General features: G+C 36.3%; 3 protein-coding genes across 3 annotated transcripts; all 3 read right to left on the bottom strand.

The window, feature by feature from the left end:
- Positions 1 to 1,797: 1,797 nt before the first annotated feature.
- On the bottom strand, positions 1,798 to 5,843 carry LOC121514460 (troponin I, slow skeletal muscle-like). Its single transcript, XM_041794571.1, has 6 exons — positions 5,833 to 5,843; positions 5,401 to 5,494; positions 5,162 to 5,293; positions 3,876 to 3,965; positions 3,558 to 3,731; positions 1,798 to 1,884 (listed from the first exon to the last, which is right to left on the bottom strand). Exons 1-6 carry the CDS (start codon positions 5,841 to 5,843, stop codon positions 1,798 to 1,800), a joined length of 588 nt encoding a protein of 195 aa, XP_041650505.1.
- Positions 5,844 to 7,413: 1,570 nt separating this feature from the next.
- On the bottom strand, positions 7,414 to 10,215 carry LOC121514461 (troponin I, slow skeletal muscle-like). Its single transcript, XM_041794572.1, has 7 exons — positions 10,205 to 10,215; positions 10,064 to 10,067; positions 9,890 to 9,931; positions 9,271 to 9,402; positions 9,053 to 9,142; positions 7,592 to 7,765; positions 7,414 to 7,503 (listed from the first exon to the last, which is right to left on the bottom strand). Exons 1-7 carry the CDS (start codon positions 10,213 to 10,215, stop codon positions 7,414 to 7,416), a joined length of 543 nt encoding a protein of 180 aa, XP_041650506.1.
- Positions 10,216 to 14,402: 4,187 nt separating this feature from the next.
- Positions 14,403 to 16,175, bottom strand: LOC121515664 (troponin I, cardiac muscle-like). The gene is given in 6 exon segments (XM_041796556.1): positions 14,403 to 14,587; positions 14,794 to 14,967; positions 15,181 to 15,270; positions 15,674 to 15,805; positions 15,899 to 15,940; positions 16,161 to 16,175. Coding segments are annotated over 6 exon segments (540 nt in total). The 3' UTR covers positions 14,403 to 14,500.
- Positions 16,176 to 17,276: the final 1,101 nt, after the last annotated feature.

Consider the following 17,276-nt stretch of genomic DNA (forward strand, 5'->3'; position numbering starts at 1 on the left):
CGAACCTTATGCCCATATTAGGAGTGGTAGTAACAGCCGGGCACGTTCGCACTGGAGGGAAGAAGGAGGGGGAGTAACTGCCGTCTCTCATGCTGTCATGTATTGAGGTACAGTAGGCCAGCTAACAGTTTGTTGAATGGGGTCTGTTTAGGAAAATGTATGGTGTTTTATGAAAGAAGGACAGCAGTTTAAGCTAACTTTGTGTACAGGCAAAGGAAAAGGAGGGTTTGTCAAAGCTTTAATCCGCCCTAGTGTATGGCAACACAGTGAGGAGAATGTTAATATGGCTAGGTGAATGTTGCTTAATGTTCCTCGTCGTATCATAACTAAGTATTTCCTGCAGTTACTTTTTAGTTTTACTGGTTTAAAATGTTTAATTGAAATCGTGTTTTGTCCTTAAAACATTACTTTAACACATTTATTGGAACATCATTCACTTACACTCACATGTCTTTTAAAGGGTTATTTATGTGCGTAAATTCCCTTTAGATTAAGCTAATTTACTCTCTGGGTTAAAATCTTGATATTTTAGCTCAAAGTATTTCAATTCTTTGAGTGCTAATCTCATCCTTTAAAACCTATTTAACATTTTACCGTTGCCTTGAAAGATGTCATTCGTTAAAACCTGTTAATTATTCCACACTGCTCTCCCTTATGATATAACCTATTGTTGATAAACGCTATATTCACAATCACAGTAAGTGTACATTTAAAGCAATATTTTTTACACATATTATCTCAGTCTATGATTTTTGAGGGAAAAGTAATCAAGAAAAGAAAGAACTAGAAGGCTGTTTCTACTCTGCTTTCAGTAAAGTATAGATACCTAAAAAAATAATGTCCTATTAGCGATGCATAATCAAAGTTTAGCTAACATACTCAAAATATGTGATTATCTTCCCACGTTAATGTGATACATACATTTTTGAGCTGATGAAATTTCCTGTCTTTGTAATTCATAGAAGGTGTCAGTAGTAATTTAAGTCTTTTTAATAACCATATAAAGAAATGATTAGTCAGTTCTAGTAATTATGAACCATGATGCATGCATGTAGTGTATGCACCAGTGCTGTAAGGAAAGCTCCTATAATGCACTTAAAAACAGAGGACTTCTATACTCTGAGCATGCCACTTAGACTTTTTTTAATTGAGACACCACACAAAACTCTGGGTGTTATCATCATATAGTCCAACTTTATTTAAACATGTAGTATTTATTTAGGATGCTTAAATGTGACTCCATGAACAGTTAATCTGCAACATTAGCTGCCCCTGGAATGTGTTTACAATATTCAGTCTTCTCATCTGAGATGCAGTGTGTTTGAAATGAAATAAATACATGCTAATACATGGTTGGAAATAATGCTCTTGAAGACAGTCATTTCACAGTACAAACTGAATAGAGATTCATAATTCCCAACAATTATGCCAATCTTCATGCTCTTCCCTGTTTATTGTTGTGCATAGACAGTTATATTACATGTTATCTGGACAGCCAGTGCTTGTGTTGTGTTCATGAGCTCATATTCATACTTAAAATTACAAAAGCATTGCAGACCTTTAATTCCTTAAATACATTATACATCATACATTAAGTATAAAATATATGTATTATGTGAATTAACATTAAGTTGAACATGTTTGCTATTGACACTAACACGGAAGTGAAACATGAACTGTGCAGGACATCATCTTAACCTATGTTCATGTTCACTGTTGTAATAAAGTGAAGTTATTATTCCCTGGTTTCACCTGTTTTAGAGCACCAAGCAAATTCTTCAAAGATATTCTGTAATTTTACTGCCCGGCATCAAACAGCTTCTTCCTGCCCTCCATACCAGACATGGATTCCACGTTCTTACGCCAGTCAGTCACTTCCTCTTTCTGTTGGGTGGCAAAAAAAAGATTTTGAATCAGCTCAATCTGATTAAAACAGTTGTCAGCTGTGATAAACACTCAGATACTGTATAATGTTACTGATATTTTCTCTTCATTTCCGAAACATCCTCAGGTTGTATCCTTCACTTTGTAGTTCCTTAGAAAGCATTAAAGTTTACAGGTTTTAGATGACATTTTATTATCATTAATGAAGGGTCTACCTTTGTGTCTATCCAGTGCATTTGTTCTTGTAGCTTTCGCATTTGTGTTAACATCTGGGTTTTGCTCTTTTGTTAGGACTTAATTGGTAGATATCTGATACCATCCAGAAGGCAGTTGGGGGTCAAAATAAAGGTAAAGGAAAACCATTCATCTCTATTGTTCTTCATTTTTCTCTCTTCTCTTCCTTCATGAAAACAAGGGACTAGGGAGAGGTAGAGCCACAGTCTAATCTGGCAGTGATAGCCTCAACCAGACTTTTCTTTGTGTTTTTCCTCTTGTGTTGTCTTTGCTGTTTTTGGCCTTTACAGACCATGGGCTAAGGAAAGTAGTCTCAGCATTGTCACTACCTGAGGATTGCATGTACAGAACCTAGACCTGTTGAAGTTAGGCTGTGATCACCATGTGTTAGAATAGGTAAGATAAAGAGTGTCTGCATATTGATATGGTGGGCAGTGACAGCATGGAGGGGTTGGCGCTTGGATGTGGGAGCTCACTGTCCAGCCTTCCTGAGATGTTGTGGGACTAACTGGACATAACACTGGCGCTGGGAAGTTCTCAACTGATAGCCATGCTGATGTGCTGGCTTTTTGCTGCCTGCCAGTCTACAGGGTTGAGTTATAGGGGCCAGTAGTAAGGGCCAAAGTGTCAGAATGTTATCAACATGATATCACCATCAGCAGATATTAGCTTGAAAGGTGAATTATTGGTATCAACAGGTGTGAAAATTTCTGCTGATACTTTGGCTCCAAAAATCTGCCTATAACAGCTGTAAATATTGGCCAGACAAACACATAAATAAGTGGAGACCAACAGATGTACCTTAGCTGAAGTCTTTTTCTTTGTTCTTAATCATTCCTTTCACTTTATGGTGTGTTTTAAGGACTGGAATTTGTTAACTTGTTCATCCTCAAACTTTAAATTGTGTGTTTTAAGGACTGAATTATCAGGTCTGAGCTACATTTAAATATCGGTATCGACAACGATATTGTTACCTCCGCCAAGGAGGTTATGTGATAAGGTGGATTTGTCAGTTTGTTAGTTTGTTTGTTTGTTAGCAACATAACTCAAAAAGTTATGGATGGATTTTGATTAAATTTTCAGGAAATGTTGGAAATGGCATAAGGAAGAACTTATTAGATCTCCAAGTGCATTTCTAGTTATCAACTGAAATTTAGATTCTGTGGTACCCTTCTTTTACAGAGAACAGTCATTTTAATAAAAAATGTAGTTTATTAGAGGGATATTCCTGGAAATATAGCAATCTTTGAAAAATTGGCAGGTTTTTTGATAGTTTGTGACATGTTTAACTGCTGTTTTGGCTTATTATTGCATCTTGATTTAGATATTTAATTACCTTGATACTTTGTGGTCTTTCCTCAGAGATAGGAAAAAAAATACTGTCTCAATTTAAAATGAGACCACATGGATCAAAATTATTTCAAAGTCAGGAATCATACCTTCTCTTCCTCTTTCTTCACAGTCTTGAGGTTGGCCTTGAAGTCCACAGACTCCTTGACCTTAGCACCCAGCAGAGCCCCAAGCATGGCGTCAGCAGACACCCTCACCCTCCTCAGGTTTGGTCTCTTCATCTTACCCTTTAGCTCATAGATCTTCTGAGACAGGTCCTGTATCTGTTTGCAACACAAAAAATTGCCCTCATTGTATTTTCAAAACCCCAATTAGCTAAGACTGCATGAAGCGTGCTTCTTGTGCTTAAAATAAAATATATTCAACATGCTTTACCACACAAATAGTTGATTACAAAGATGACTTACCTCCTTGTCATTAATCACCACTTTAGCATTAATGTCATACCGCTCTTCATCAACCACGTCTATTTTCTGATGAAGCTCTTTGCAAAGATTCTGTGGACAAAAACCTAAGTGTATTAGATTTGTGTGATTACTTAAGCTGGTGGAACACATTTAACAAAGCAGGGTTATAAAGTCCTTCCAAAAGTATTAAAATGATAATGATAAGGAGAACAAGACGAGAAGAACAACAACATATGCAGCAGACGTTATAATATACAACCTTGAGCTGCTTTTCAACTTAAATGTCGAAATGTAAAACTGTAACTAGTCAGGACAACTAGATGGACATGCAAGAGACATAGCGATAGTATGACATGTGTGGGCTATAAATTTATTTATAAAACTCCCTGTTATTTAGATACATTCAAACAAGTCAATCTGTGTTGTTGTTAGTCCAAGCCATTTGTTTAAAGTGTAACTGTTTGCTCGTGGGGTCGGAGAGGGCAGGGCATCAGTCTCAAACATTGCTATTGGTGTGAAACATTGCTGTTGAGCTCTCAACGTTTTTTTGCACCAAATGCTGAATGACATTCCCCTTTTTGTATCTGAGCGGCAGAGCTTTAGCTGAAAGTTGCATAAAATCTGCTATTTTTCCAAGTAGCTCCAAGTGAATACTTGGTGTGTGGAATCACTAGTGGCCCCAGGATACAATATTATCTTGATACTTGGGTCACGATTCAATATTGTTGCGATTTTAAACATTTTGCAATAAAGTGAGTATTGCAATGACATATATTGCGATCTATAACATTTTTTCAACTGTTTAGCTGATTTAGCATCAGTTTTAACCTCATGTTTGTCGTATTTCCTGCAGTATTTAATTTTCATTTAGCGCTTCTTGCAAACCTCATGTGTCATGTCCATCTAATTTGTGTCCTGCTTGCATTCCTAATGTACTTCCCCTGGTGCTGCCATGTTTGTTGTACTAACTTTCTCCTGCTCTATGACTGTCACCTCTGCCGACCTCACTGGACAAACAATTTTCCAATCAATTGATTTTAATTTTCCATTGTCATATAATAATTAATAATAATTTTTAAAAATCAATACTTGATGGACGACACGATACGATGTATCACCAGACAAAATATCGCAATACTATGCTGTATCGATTTTTTCTCCTACCCCTAATCAATACTGTTTGAGTTTTATGGTAATGTCCTCTAGGCTAAGAGATAATTTAAGATGGCTATTATTAAACCTTTCCTTGATTGAACAAAAAATGAATAGTCCTTCAGTAAATATACCTGAAGATCCTGAAGAGATAGGCCTGACAGTTGAAGTGCAGGGACTCTCTCAGCAAGGATCCTCTCTCGCTCATCTTTTTTTATTTGCTTGTCCTTCTCCAGCATTGTCATGGCCTTCTTTAGCAGTTTGGTCTGATTTTATATACACAATAAAAGTCAATCAAAGAATGAATTGCACAAAGAGCTTAAAAAATGCATTTTTAAAGACAGGCTCACTCAGAGTTGTGCATATATAGTACCTTTAAGAACAGTCTGCGAGACGCAGATATTTTAGGCTTTGCTTTCTGGAAATAGAGACATACGTCATCGTAAACATAGTATGTACACAGCACTCTTTTTCATATGTCTGTATGAGCAGAGTTGTACATGTTCTTATTAAATCAACAGACACGCATGACAACATATACTGACTGAAACCTGATTTGAATTAATATCTAAACAAGTTACTTAGCTGGTCTTAACAAATGCATTACTCTCTGTAGATAGGGGAAAATGTATTGAAGACATTTTACTTATGACTTTAAAACCAACTTACCGGTGCTCTATCCAGTGGGAAGGTGATGTCCATCATTTAAGGAGAAAAAAGGAAAAGGTTGAATTTGTTCAGTTTCAGAAACTTAACATGAAGGTAATTTATGCTGTGATGACAGTAATGAGATTTTTGTACTCACCCTTCAGACATGTTTGCTGTTTTTTGTGTTCCCTGTTAAGATCTATGTCATCAAAAAAGATGAGTATGTTATTTTCACAGGAGAAGAGGTGATAGATGAGCTTGTTTGCTGAGTATAGAAAAAACTGAAAAGTAAACATTAGTTTAATCACTTGTGACACACCAAGATGTTCCAGTTCCATAGCAAAGCACACGAACATTGTATGACATTGTCTTAAGGTCAAACCGAATACTCTATAATAACCATCTAATCGTTTATCTCTGAATCGCAACCAAAATACTCAATATAGCTTGAAAAACACTAACCCAAACTGAAAAAATATAGATGGGTTTTCTTTTAAGTTTCATTTAACTATATTTTTAAGGTTTTAATTGTTATGATTAGAAAAAACGTTTTCATTCCAATCCATGACACTGAAATCAAGACACAGCAAAATGAGAAGTACTGAATATTGGTAGCAAAAAAGAAAGCATTTTTCAAGACATACTTAGAATTCCAACATCTATTTGCAATAAAGTGAGACAGTTTATCTCACCACGGGACACAAGAAATACATAAAAAGACTCATACATAAAGAGATTATTTTTAAAATCAACAGATTTTATGACCTGAAAAAGTCAAAAGTAAAAAAATACAACCATGCTTTTTTGTGTAGGTGTATTTTTACAACTTTTAGAAATAGCATTGCAAAATATTAAATCCCTATTAAATCTTTAGCTGTTTGTTTTTTTCATTTTCTTTTTTTGTAATATTTAAAAAAAAACTCCTTACCTTTTACAGTAGGTGACAAATACCCACAGGAGTCTTTTTGTGAGACGACAAGGGAAGAAAGAGGGTAGATATATAGATTCCAGCGCTCATGTGAGTGGCTTACTAAAATAGCCACTCTGTCCTCGCTGTGTCTCTCACATCCCATATGTATGAGGTGTGAAAGTTCTTACCAGGACTGTCCACCTTTGATGCTTTCTTAGTATCTCCATATCCATGTGAAGCAGAGGAGGGCTTAGTTTGAAGAAGCACTAAGTCCAGTGTTACAGCCTTAAATTAAAGTTTATCCCACTCAGAACAAAGGCAAACAGGAAAACACAGCCAAGGTTGTTTGTTTTTTTATTGGGAAAATGTCACAGGGTTCATGTTTGTATCATATAGGCTTTCTTTGATACCTTTAATAGCCAATACAGTTTTAATATCTGACCATTCAGACAGCTTATCACAGCAGAGAAACACTAGCAATAATCACACTTCACTCAGTAGTCCAACGTCTGATTATTCTGAGATGGTTTGATGAGTGATGCTGCCATCAAGAGGCTGCAGAGGAAAACTACCAAAACAGTCATTACATCTCCAAAACAGAGCAGTAAATAAGAGTAAACTGATCCTCAGCAAAGTAATTTTCACTCTTGAAAACAATTAATTGAGAACTTTCTAAATAAGGACCAAAGATACAGCATTATCCTTATTGTAATTGGTGTGTTGACTCATAAGAGATTTCACATGTTAACAAATCACTTCTGGAAAAGAGGGAAAGCTCTGTTAAATTTTCTTTAAGTGTATAGTTTTAGAATAAAAGTGAATGTTTCTTTAGTTGCCAGAGGCATCAAACAGCTTCTTCCGGCCCTCCATACCAGACATGGCTTCCACATTTTTACGCCAGTCAGTCACCTCCTCTTTCTGTGGAAAACATAAAAAGCATGTATGAATGAAAGAGTTCACAATCACAATCTTGTCTATAATTTCAGAGACCCTGAACCTAACTCACCTTCTCCTCTTCCTTCTTGACTGTCTTAAGGTTGGCCTTGAAGTCAATGGACTCCTTGTGTTTGGAGCCCAGCAGGACGCTCAGCATGGCTTCAGCTGAGATCTTCACTCTCTTCAAGGTTGGTTTCTTGAACTTACTCTGAATCTCAATGATCTTCAGATTCATGTTTTCAATCTGCTCAAAGAATCAGGTGTTAAGAGGGATTGTGTCTGGGCAGAATTAAACTCAGTACTCATGCAGAGGAAAGCTAAAATGATCCTCTTCTTTTTGCCCTCTAGTTACTTCACTTGTTGACATTCATTAATGAACAGAAGTATGTATATATGTATTACATCTACATTTAAATAATGCAAAACTAAATAAAGGAAGTTAATTCATTTTAACTCTTATTTAAAACTCTTAAAGGAATAGCATGTACATTTAAATGCAGAGGCTTCTTGGCAGAAAATGTTTTTCTTAACTACACAACACTTTGATTACCATACAGCTATCAGATCAACACAGATACAACATGAAAAATGTTTTGTATATCAAGCTTAACTTCAGTGAATAGTGGGACATTGTTTTGTACCTTATTTGCTTCTATTTTGTCTGTCTGCTAATGCTATGTTTCCCAATCATTTTTACTTGGAGCCCCCCAGGACCCAAGAGAGAAGAAAAAGTGACACATTGCTGTCAAAAATCAACAGATTTTAATTGTTTCACTGTTATAACCCTAAAAAAGGCCTATGCATGTTTTTCTTATCAAAAGACCTTTGTATAAAATACTTAATGACTGCTTTATCATGGTTTTAGTCAATATTTGCAATCTAATTTTGGCAGCCTCAGAGCAGACAAAGCCCCCACTTTGGCCCTACAGGTGGTTTATGATAAGTCATATGTTAAATTCCCAAAGAAAACACTTTGAGTGTTTTAAAATGATTAACTCTGTGGTAGATAATTGTTGGTTTTGTTTGCATTACACCACAAGATGGAGCCATACTTCATATCCCAGTAATTGTGCACCTTTATATATTCATTAGTAATCCAGCCATTACTTATATTATAAATGCAACAATAATCTCCTGACACTTGAAGATAGCAGTCATATCATATACTATCATGTTGAATATTGGTTAAGGCAAATTGAACCATGTTACTCATGACTTTATAAAATACTTACAGCAGGGTACTACAGGCCATAAGAGAGCATGTTGCGAGCACAAATTCTCCTATTTCTGACTGTTTTACTTTTAACAATGTAAAATAAATGGGTGATTGTTTGATAACACGGTTTGGTGCTATAACTAACGTCTATGTGATTCTCATATGTGTTGTTATTCTCACTTCTACCACTAGGAGGCAGCTTTTGATCTTTTATAGCTTTTCTGTCTCCTTGACTAGTTTTTTTTTATAAACACTGGAAACAACACTTGTCTAGACATGTTTTGTCTGAATTCTAGAGATTCTTGAGCAGCTTACCTCTGAGTCATTTTTGGACACTTTCAGACCAATGTCATAGCGCTCCTCATCGACTACATCGATCTTGTGGTGTAAGTCTTTGCAAAGATCCTGTAAAGCAGAGAAAGACACCCTCTTGTGGTATTCTGCACACTATGACTTCAATTAGGCGGAGTACTTATGACTATGACAAAAAATGTATAAACGTGTTTTTAAGAGATGATGAAAAATTAAGATACCATCAGGTCCTGCATTGACAGACCGGACATATTAAGAGGAGGAACTCTGTCGGCCAGAGCAACTTCTCTCTCCTTCTCCTTTTGCTCCTTCTCCTCCTGCAGCATCTGAGCAGCCACTGCCAACAGTCGAATCTGAAGAGACACTCAGAATAAGGAGGTGTATGATGTATTTTCCCATCTAAATTCTCAAAACCAGAGACAAAATCATGTAATCAAATATATTATTTATTCTTAAATATTCTAGCCTGGGCTATTTTTTACTTCAGTGGCCAGTCTATGAAAATTTCACTGAACAGGCATCAATATGAGATGGGCCTTCAATTATCTTTAAACAAAACCTGTGCACATTAAATGTAGGAATGCCTGTTTTCCACAGTGTTTTGTGGGTTGCTGCTTTACCTCTTTGGCTTTGAACCTTTTTCGGTACTGATTGCATAGGGGCCTTTAATTGAAACCTGCCTTTATTGGTCAAAATGTGCAGCACTAACAGGCTAGTAAAAACCCTGGTTTAAGCTGTGTGCTTAAAGTTCAAGCTAATCTTTTAAGTTATTGATATTTATTCTAGTTGTACTGCATATCAAAATCATTTGAAAAAAGTCTTAGATAACAAAAAACATACCTTCAACCCCAGTTTTCGAGAGGATGAGATCTTTGATTTCCTCTAAACACAACAAGAAAAAATAACTTTTTAGAGTCTGTATGACTTAAAATGTACATACATGATGTAATGGTGCTAAAGAGCATCTGAGGGATTTAACAAAGACTGATGTAAAGATGTAAGATAGATACTTACAGGTCTGTTGGAGCATAAACAGGAGGGAGAGAACACATCAATATTTTAACACAGAGATAAAGAACGCTTTTAAAACCAGTAAATATTTCACAGCAAGCTTTGAAACTGAGGTTAAAATAAACCAAAAGTGATAATACTCACGGCTCAGCCATTGCTCTGTTAAAATCTCGTACTAGAAAGATAATGGCAAAAGAATATGAAAAGTCTCTCAACAGGAATTAATCTTCTGTAATTTGAACCAACATATGATTGACTAAAAATTGACCTGAAACACCTGAAACACCTCTTTAAATGAGCTGCACACAGAAGTTTAATTATCTCTTTAACCCCTTTGGACAAATATTTCACCCGCTCAAAACATTCATTGGTCCGTGAATGCCAGGTGAACAAAGTTATTTACTGCTCACTGGTGCACTTTAAAGCACAGATGAGTACCTTTAAGTACCAGAGAAACATTCTGTTGTAAACAATATTGCAGTTTATTAGATTTGAATGTGTTTAATTGATTGGCATCATGGGTAACAAAAAATGTATGCATGAATATGGGTCATTTTATTATGAGGGGTGAATATGTCATTCATTTGAAACTTAGAGGAAAATTGACTAGAAATCAACAATTCTTATTCATGTTAAAGAAAAAAAGGCAGTAAACAAATTCACTTTGATGCATCCGTGTCACATGTAAAGAACTGCGTCTGTGTAAGTGTTAACATAACTGACAAGAGTCTCGGCATAGGTGACAGAAAAGGTGAATGGCGAGATAATCCACAGGCATGTAGGATGACAATACTCAAGTTGCTTTTCAAGTTAATCACAACAAAACTGAAATCAAACAACAAAGAAAGGCAAAGCACAGCTCTAAATAGCAGATCTTATAAACTCTAAATGTTATGAAAATGTTCAAGACTTCAAGCATGCCAAAAAGTCACTTCTTATTAACATAAGAGCATAAGTACCACACCATTTAATCACAACCAATGTACACAGATCTGTACCTTTTTGAAGCTGAACCACTCCCTGAGCTTCAACTCAAAACTGAAGAAAAGAGTGTGTGAGGGAGGCAGCAATCACCTTTCTGAGAGACTATGGAGAATAATCAGATTTATAGTATGTGTGCCAAATGTGAATGGCTCACTGAAATAGACTCCTACAGCTACTCTGCGCCTGCCAGCAGTGACATTTACTGTTGCGCATAGCATCGCACACAATATTCAGACAGGAAAGAGGGTAATAAAACCTTCATTTGTGGGTTCAAACATTCAGGTAACTTGTGTGGTTTCCTTAACACCTGTTGAGGGAAGTGACAGCGAGCATTTAAAGAGGTGGCCATATTAATGTTGGGTCAGTGCCACACATTCGCATTTGACAAGGGCCAGCTCATTGGAGCGCAGATAAAGTTGTCAAGGAGGCAAACAGTAGGAAGAAATCTGTACAGAGTGTCCGTATTAACTTGTTCTGCACCTTTATTTATAGAACAAACAGCACAGTCCACGTGTAAGTCTTTACCATCATAAGATGCCCATCAATAGGCATCTTTTAATCTCCCTAAGTGAGACTGAGAAGTCTTCAGCATGTGTTCTTTGTGCCAAAATAATCCCACAGATAATCTCACTGTGGTTTCAAAGTGAATCCTTAATCAGACTTTTCTGGCCTGTTGTTGCAGCTTTTAAAAAAGGATTTGCTGTGTCTATTGGCATCAGTGTTTCCAATTCATCACACCTAAGTGTTAGCAGTAGTGTGACTCTTAGAGCCCATTTTCCCATTACACTTGTATAGTAAAAGACTTTTGCAGCCTGATAACATGTCACATGACCACATTGGAGGTCAGAACAGAGCTCGGAGTAACTGTGGTTTTATTTAGGCGAGTAAAGGAAAAAGGACAGGTGCTTTTCAGTGCACGCTGGTTTGTAAACTGAGCCCTCAAGAGTTCAGTCTGCGTCATTGTTGTAACCGGGAGTCAAATGTTCGGTCCCTCAAAGGGCTGCGACTCATGCCCTCACGTAAAGAGAGGTAGGCGGCGGATGATTAAACGAGAATGGTAGCATGAAAACCTGGGGTCGGGTTATTTTTAAATCACTTCTTGTAGTTGTTTTGAAGCAGTTTCAAGGTATTTAGTGTTGTATCTTAACAAGCATCCATACTATATTTGCATTCATATGGTGCAATCATGCAAAACATAGCAGCATAATTAAATGCCGAATATTTAACAGATCTCTTTTTTTTTCTCATAATTTAATTTTGTAATAATAACAAATTGTAATCACTACATAGAAGGACCTAGATCATTCTTAAAGGCCATTTATTAGTATAATCCCTGATAAAAAACACTTGGGCTGCAAATGGATAACATACTGTCTGAACACCACTTTTGTTTTTGCACTTATAAGAAACACCAAGGTGAAAGCTTATGCTATCAGTGAACACAGAAAGATTGCATAACCTCAACATCACCACCACTATGCTTCCAGCTTGTCAAAGTGTGGCGTGACAACTTTTAATGTCCCTGCAAACCTCTGTAGTCTCATCCAGCCAACTGTTAGCAACTGCCATTTATAGGACACATAAGCTTCAGAATGTATGTAAGGCTATTAATGGAAGATTTTCTTTCCACTCTTTATGAATATATCAGCTTTTATAAAGTTTATGTTTGCCACAAAAATTCATGCATCCACTCAAAAGGCTGTTCAACAAAACAGCCACTGACTTTCAGGTTAAGAGAACCAAAAGAGTAAACTGATCACCATGTTTAGAGTGTGTGCACTTCACTTGTACTGTTTATTTGATTTATTTTAGTTATAACCAGTCTTTTGGACAACATCTTTTGTAACACAAATATGGGTATTCTAACTAAAATACAGAAATTACTGTACTCAAAAATTCCCCAAATATCTGACTCAGAATAAAAACTCAGAGATTGCCAAACAACACATTCTGAACACATTTCTATCTGGTTATATTCACAGATCTCTCAGACTTTATAATCCAGATTTGTCACACAAAAAACAAAGTTTGAAATTTTTTATACCTAAACTAACCTATGGCAGAACATCAGGAGGAGGTTTTGTGTATTTGTTCAAATAAACACAACAGTAATGCTTAGAAAAGTCAGCTAACTTCAACCTGTAAATCAGTTTAGCTGTAGCTGTAATATACAGATGACAGAATTATTATTTTTGATAAAGATATAACTAGTTTGGGAAAAACTTAAAGGACATTAAGGGGCTTAGAGGTCCGACATTATAAAAGGCCAATGGACAAACTAGCATGACAAGTAGAAACATTTTGTGATAACAATTGATTTACTCATTATATTCAGGTTCAAATTATTCATCCATTGGGTAGGCAAGTATTGGGCTAAAATGAAATATACCTAAATTCCACGGCCTTAGATGCCTTCAAATTGCCATATTTTGGCTGAGCAAACTTGTTTAAGATATTTGATTTTAAAAGAAAGTTAAAAAGCAGCAGACCCTACTGCAGCAATTTGGGTTTTTTTTTTCCTTAAAATCTTACACAATTTGCAGATAATCTGACTCATTTTTGCTGCAGAATTATTTCTTTTTTTTTTTTTTAATTAAGATTTGTTTTTGGGCCTTTTCATGCCTTTATTAGATAGAGGAAGAACAGTGGATAGACTCGGAAACAGGGAAAAGGAGAGAGAGTGGGGAGAGACATGCGGTAAAGGGCCACAGGCCGGACTCGAACCCTGGTCGCCTGCGTACATGGGTAGCGCCTTAAATCACTCAACCATCTGTGCACCCCAGAACTTTTTTTTTTTTGAAAAGTTAATTGACTTATTGTTCCATTGCAAATGATTGCTAGTGTTGCTAGTGTTGCTAATTAGCACTGCATGCTCTGGCTCTGTCTTGATGCTTTATTGGGCGTTTTATTGCAGCCTTGAACCTGCCACGTCTCTTATATTTGGATGTTTACTGTTCTTAATGGTACGCCTGCCTGATTTACAAAGATGATTTAACTACTTTGTGCTCAGCTGTTGCTGTTGACTGCCAAGTTCTGAACTGTCACCTCCCCTCTGGCTTAAAGTTGTGTCTATTATCCAGCTGGATAGTGAAGTGAATATACAAGAAAATTGCAGCATCAGTTTTGTTTGTTGATCAGAAGCATTTATTGTCATGACATAGAACAGTTTTTTTTCCAAATGTTTCAAGATTAAGACAGAAAATTGAGCTGTTTGGTTATGTTACGAATGTGTCATCAAGTTTAAAAATTAAGTTTTAAGTTATTTCACATTAAGGTATTCTGAGTGTCATCCCCATAAAAATGACACCAAGCTTTAACCAGTTTACACATGAAACACACATCTTCCTTACTTTTCAATCGACATAAGTTTAGGTCTGTTTAAAAGACAACACACTCACAAAAGCACTGCCGACTACCTATCCTGAGCAGGGATAATATCTATTTTTCCTACTAAGTCTACTGTCCAGCATCAAACAGCTTCTTCCTGCCCTCCATACCAGACATGGCCTCCACGTTTTTACGCCAGTCAGTCACCTCCTCTTTCTGTTCATAAGAAGAAGAAAACCATATTGGTACTGTACGTTAAACAAATAAATCCTAAAATATCACACAACAACCTCGTGTTCTTACCATAAATCAAACCTACCATATGTTTCAAACCAAGAACTCAAGCCAGCCTGACTTAACCTTGAAAACTATGAAGGTTTATATACTGCAGTTTCCTTTCTTGTCACATTAACAAGGCTTACCTTCTCCTCCTCTTTCTTCACAGTCTTGAGGTTGGCCTTGAAGTCCACAGACTCTTTGACCTTAGCACCCAACAGAGCTCCCAGCATGGCATCAGCAGAAATCTTCACCCTTTTAAGAGCGGGTCGCTTCATCTTACCCTTCAGCTCAAAGATCTTCTGGGACAGGTTTTCAATCTGCACAACACAAGTCAAGATATAAAACAAAGGTATAGTGCTGTGCACAGCCAGTGTAAAACAAAGCTAAAAAAAAAGAATAAATTCATTTAAAAAAACCCTTTACTAAGCCTTTATGTTCAATAAGTGTCACTGAGTATAAGATCTTCAGTGCTTCTTATTTCAGAGCATTCAGAAAGATTAATGAAGGGATAGAAAATAATTCCTATTTACCTCCACGTTATTTTTGTTCACTTTAGCATCAATGTCGTAGCGTTCTTCATCTACAACATCAATCTTATGGTGCAGTTCTTTGCAGAGAGCCTACAGACAGAGAATCATGTACTTTTTACTAAAAATGGTATCAGAGCCCTACTGTACAACTTCTGGCAGGTTAGGTTACAGTTTAATGTATTTTGATGCTGCTCTCATTATTAGTTGAACACCCATGAGCTTATACTCTTATCTCTACTGAGGTTATTGCTACCCATTATTTTGTATTGATTGTGCAAAATAATGGAACTTTTTCCTTGAATAAAAATAGCTAAAAGTACACAGAATAAAATGCTGACAACATAGCACCTCTCCATTAACACACCTTCTGCACATAAACATACAGTAAGAATGGCGTCTGTTGTATGCAGAACATAGAAGGGCTTACATATGAAGAATGTCAGTGATGATGTTTCATTGTAGTATGATGACTGATGAAGTGACCGGCACATACCTGAAGGTCCTGCAGTGATAAACCAGACAGCTGAAGTGGAGGGAGTCTCTCGTTCAAAGTAGTTTCTCGCTCCTTCTTCTTCTCCTCCTTCTCTTTTTCTAACATCATGCCTGCCATTTTCAGCAGCTTGGTCTGAGATCAATTAAAAAAAAATGGGAGGATTCATGTTGTGGCAAAGATTCACTTTTACATTGTGAGCTTCATTAAAAAAAAATAAGAGAATACCTTGAGAGCAAGTCTGCGAGATGCAGAGATCTTTGACTTTTTCTGCAAAAAAGGCAATAGACATAAAGATGTATTACCCATTGTCATACAAAAAACATAGAGAAAATGTTTTTTAATGTTTTTATCTGTTAAAGACTCACCCCTCTGTTGTGGACATTTGATAGGGGGAACGGGAAAAATGCAAATCAGTATGATTCAGACTGTAGCAGTAACTCTTGTTTTTATTGTTAAATAATATTACATATGAAAAGAAAATCAGAACTTACCCCTCAGACATGGTTGTTTTTGTCTGTAAATGAAACAATTTATTATGGAGTCAGACAAAATTAGCTGAATTAGTTGCAGAGCATCCATGTGGGAGACTATCTTAGCTTTTTTCCGGCAATGTTATTTTGAGTTGATTTCAATATTTATGTAACAAACCAAAAAATATCTTAGTATTCTGAAATAAACGCACTAGGTCATTTTGGAAGGCAGAAAACAAAGTTTATTGACCTCTTAGTGATTGGTCTAAGTCCCAGGAATCTGCACAGTGGCAGTTACATACCAGCATTGAGCCTTTAAATTAGCAACACTGCAACCCTGAGCACTATAAATAGTCTCAGTGATTTTCCCTTTTAATGCCAAAAAGGGTCAAACAAAATAAAAATGCAAATAAGCTTTTGTTAGAAAAAAAGGCAGAAAAAATACATTGAAGGTAAATATAAGTGACACATCCTTAAGATGAAAACAAGCTCCTATCAGTTTTTAATTGAGTTTTTAAAAGCATTTCTAGCCTTTTTAATGGAAAATGGCAAATCTAAACAATAGCCATCTTCACTGCTGTATAAGTGCATTTAAAATTCAAATTGATAAACTTTATAAATGTGCCTTTAATTTAAATAAAGTGGTTTCAAAACTGTATGAGGAGATGTAAATGTTTTGATTTAGCCTTTCCATATTTTTGCTGCATTGCACATTAACAGTAAAATTGCATAAATATGCTTTTATATCAGCCTAATAAGCCCCCCTGCTTATATTATTCAAGATAAAGGCTGCAAATTAGGTGTTGTGTCATCATGAGAAAAATCCACATACCTTTTTTATGTACCAGAAGAAAAACCTGTAGAGGTGAGCAGCGTCTGTCTTTAAATGACAGGTAGAAAACTCAAGTCAAATTTAACGTCTCCTCTTGTCTTCTGTGAGTGGACAACTAAAATAGCCCCCCTCTGCCCTGAGCCAGCAGACTGTGTATTGCTACACTTCTGCAAGGCTGCACAATGCCAGAGCTACCAGTATGGGTCTGTTACTTTACACTGGGAATAAAGGAGGTTGTGTAGCTTCACTTTTTGTGTGAATGTTTATTTTGACCGAATACTGAAAACATTGTTGTATATGA

Source organism: Cheilinus undulatus, linkage group 9, assembly GCF_018320785.1.
Source record: "Cheilinus undulatus linkage group 9, ASM1832078v1, whole genome shotgun sequence".
NCBI lineage: Eukaryota > Metazoa > Chordata > Actinopteri > Labriformes > Labridae > Cheilinus > Cheilinus undulatus.

What these genes read in the sequence shown, in the direction of transcription:
- LOC121514460 (XM_041794571.1), bottom strand. An exon ending in TGGTGATTAATGACAAGGAG is followed by an intron (nt 3,732 to 3,875) that starts GTAAGTCATCTT and finishes TGTTGCAAACAG; the next exon opens with ATACAGGACCTGTCTCAGAA. An exon ending in TGAAGAAAGAGGAAGAGAAG is followed by an intron (nt 1,885 to 3,557) that starts GTATGATTCCTG and finishes GCCACCCAACAG; the next exon opens with AAAGAGGAAGTGACTGACTG.
- LOC121514461 (XM_041794572.1), bottom strand. An exon ending in CTCGAAAACTGGGGTTGAAG is followed by an intron (nt 9,403 to 9,889) that starts GTATGTTTTTTG and finishes GTGTCTCTTCAG; the next exon opens with ATTCGACTGTTGGCAGTGGC. An exon ending in TGTCAATGCAGGACCTGATG is followed by an intron (nt 9,143 to 9,270) that starts GTATCTTAATTT and finishes TCTGCTTTACAG; the next exon opens with GATCTTTGCAAAGACTTACA.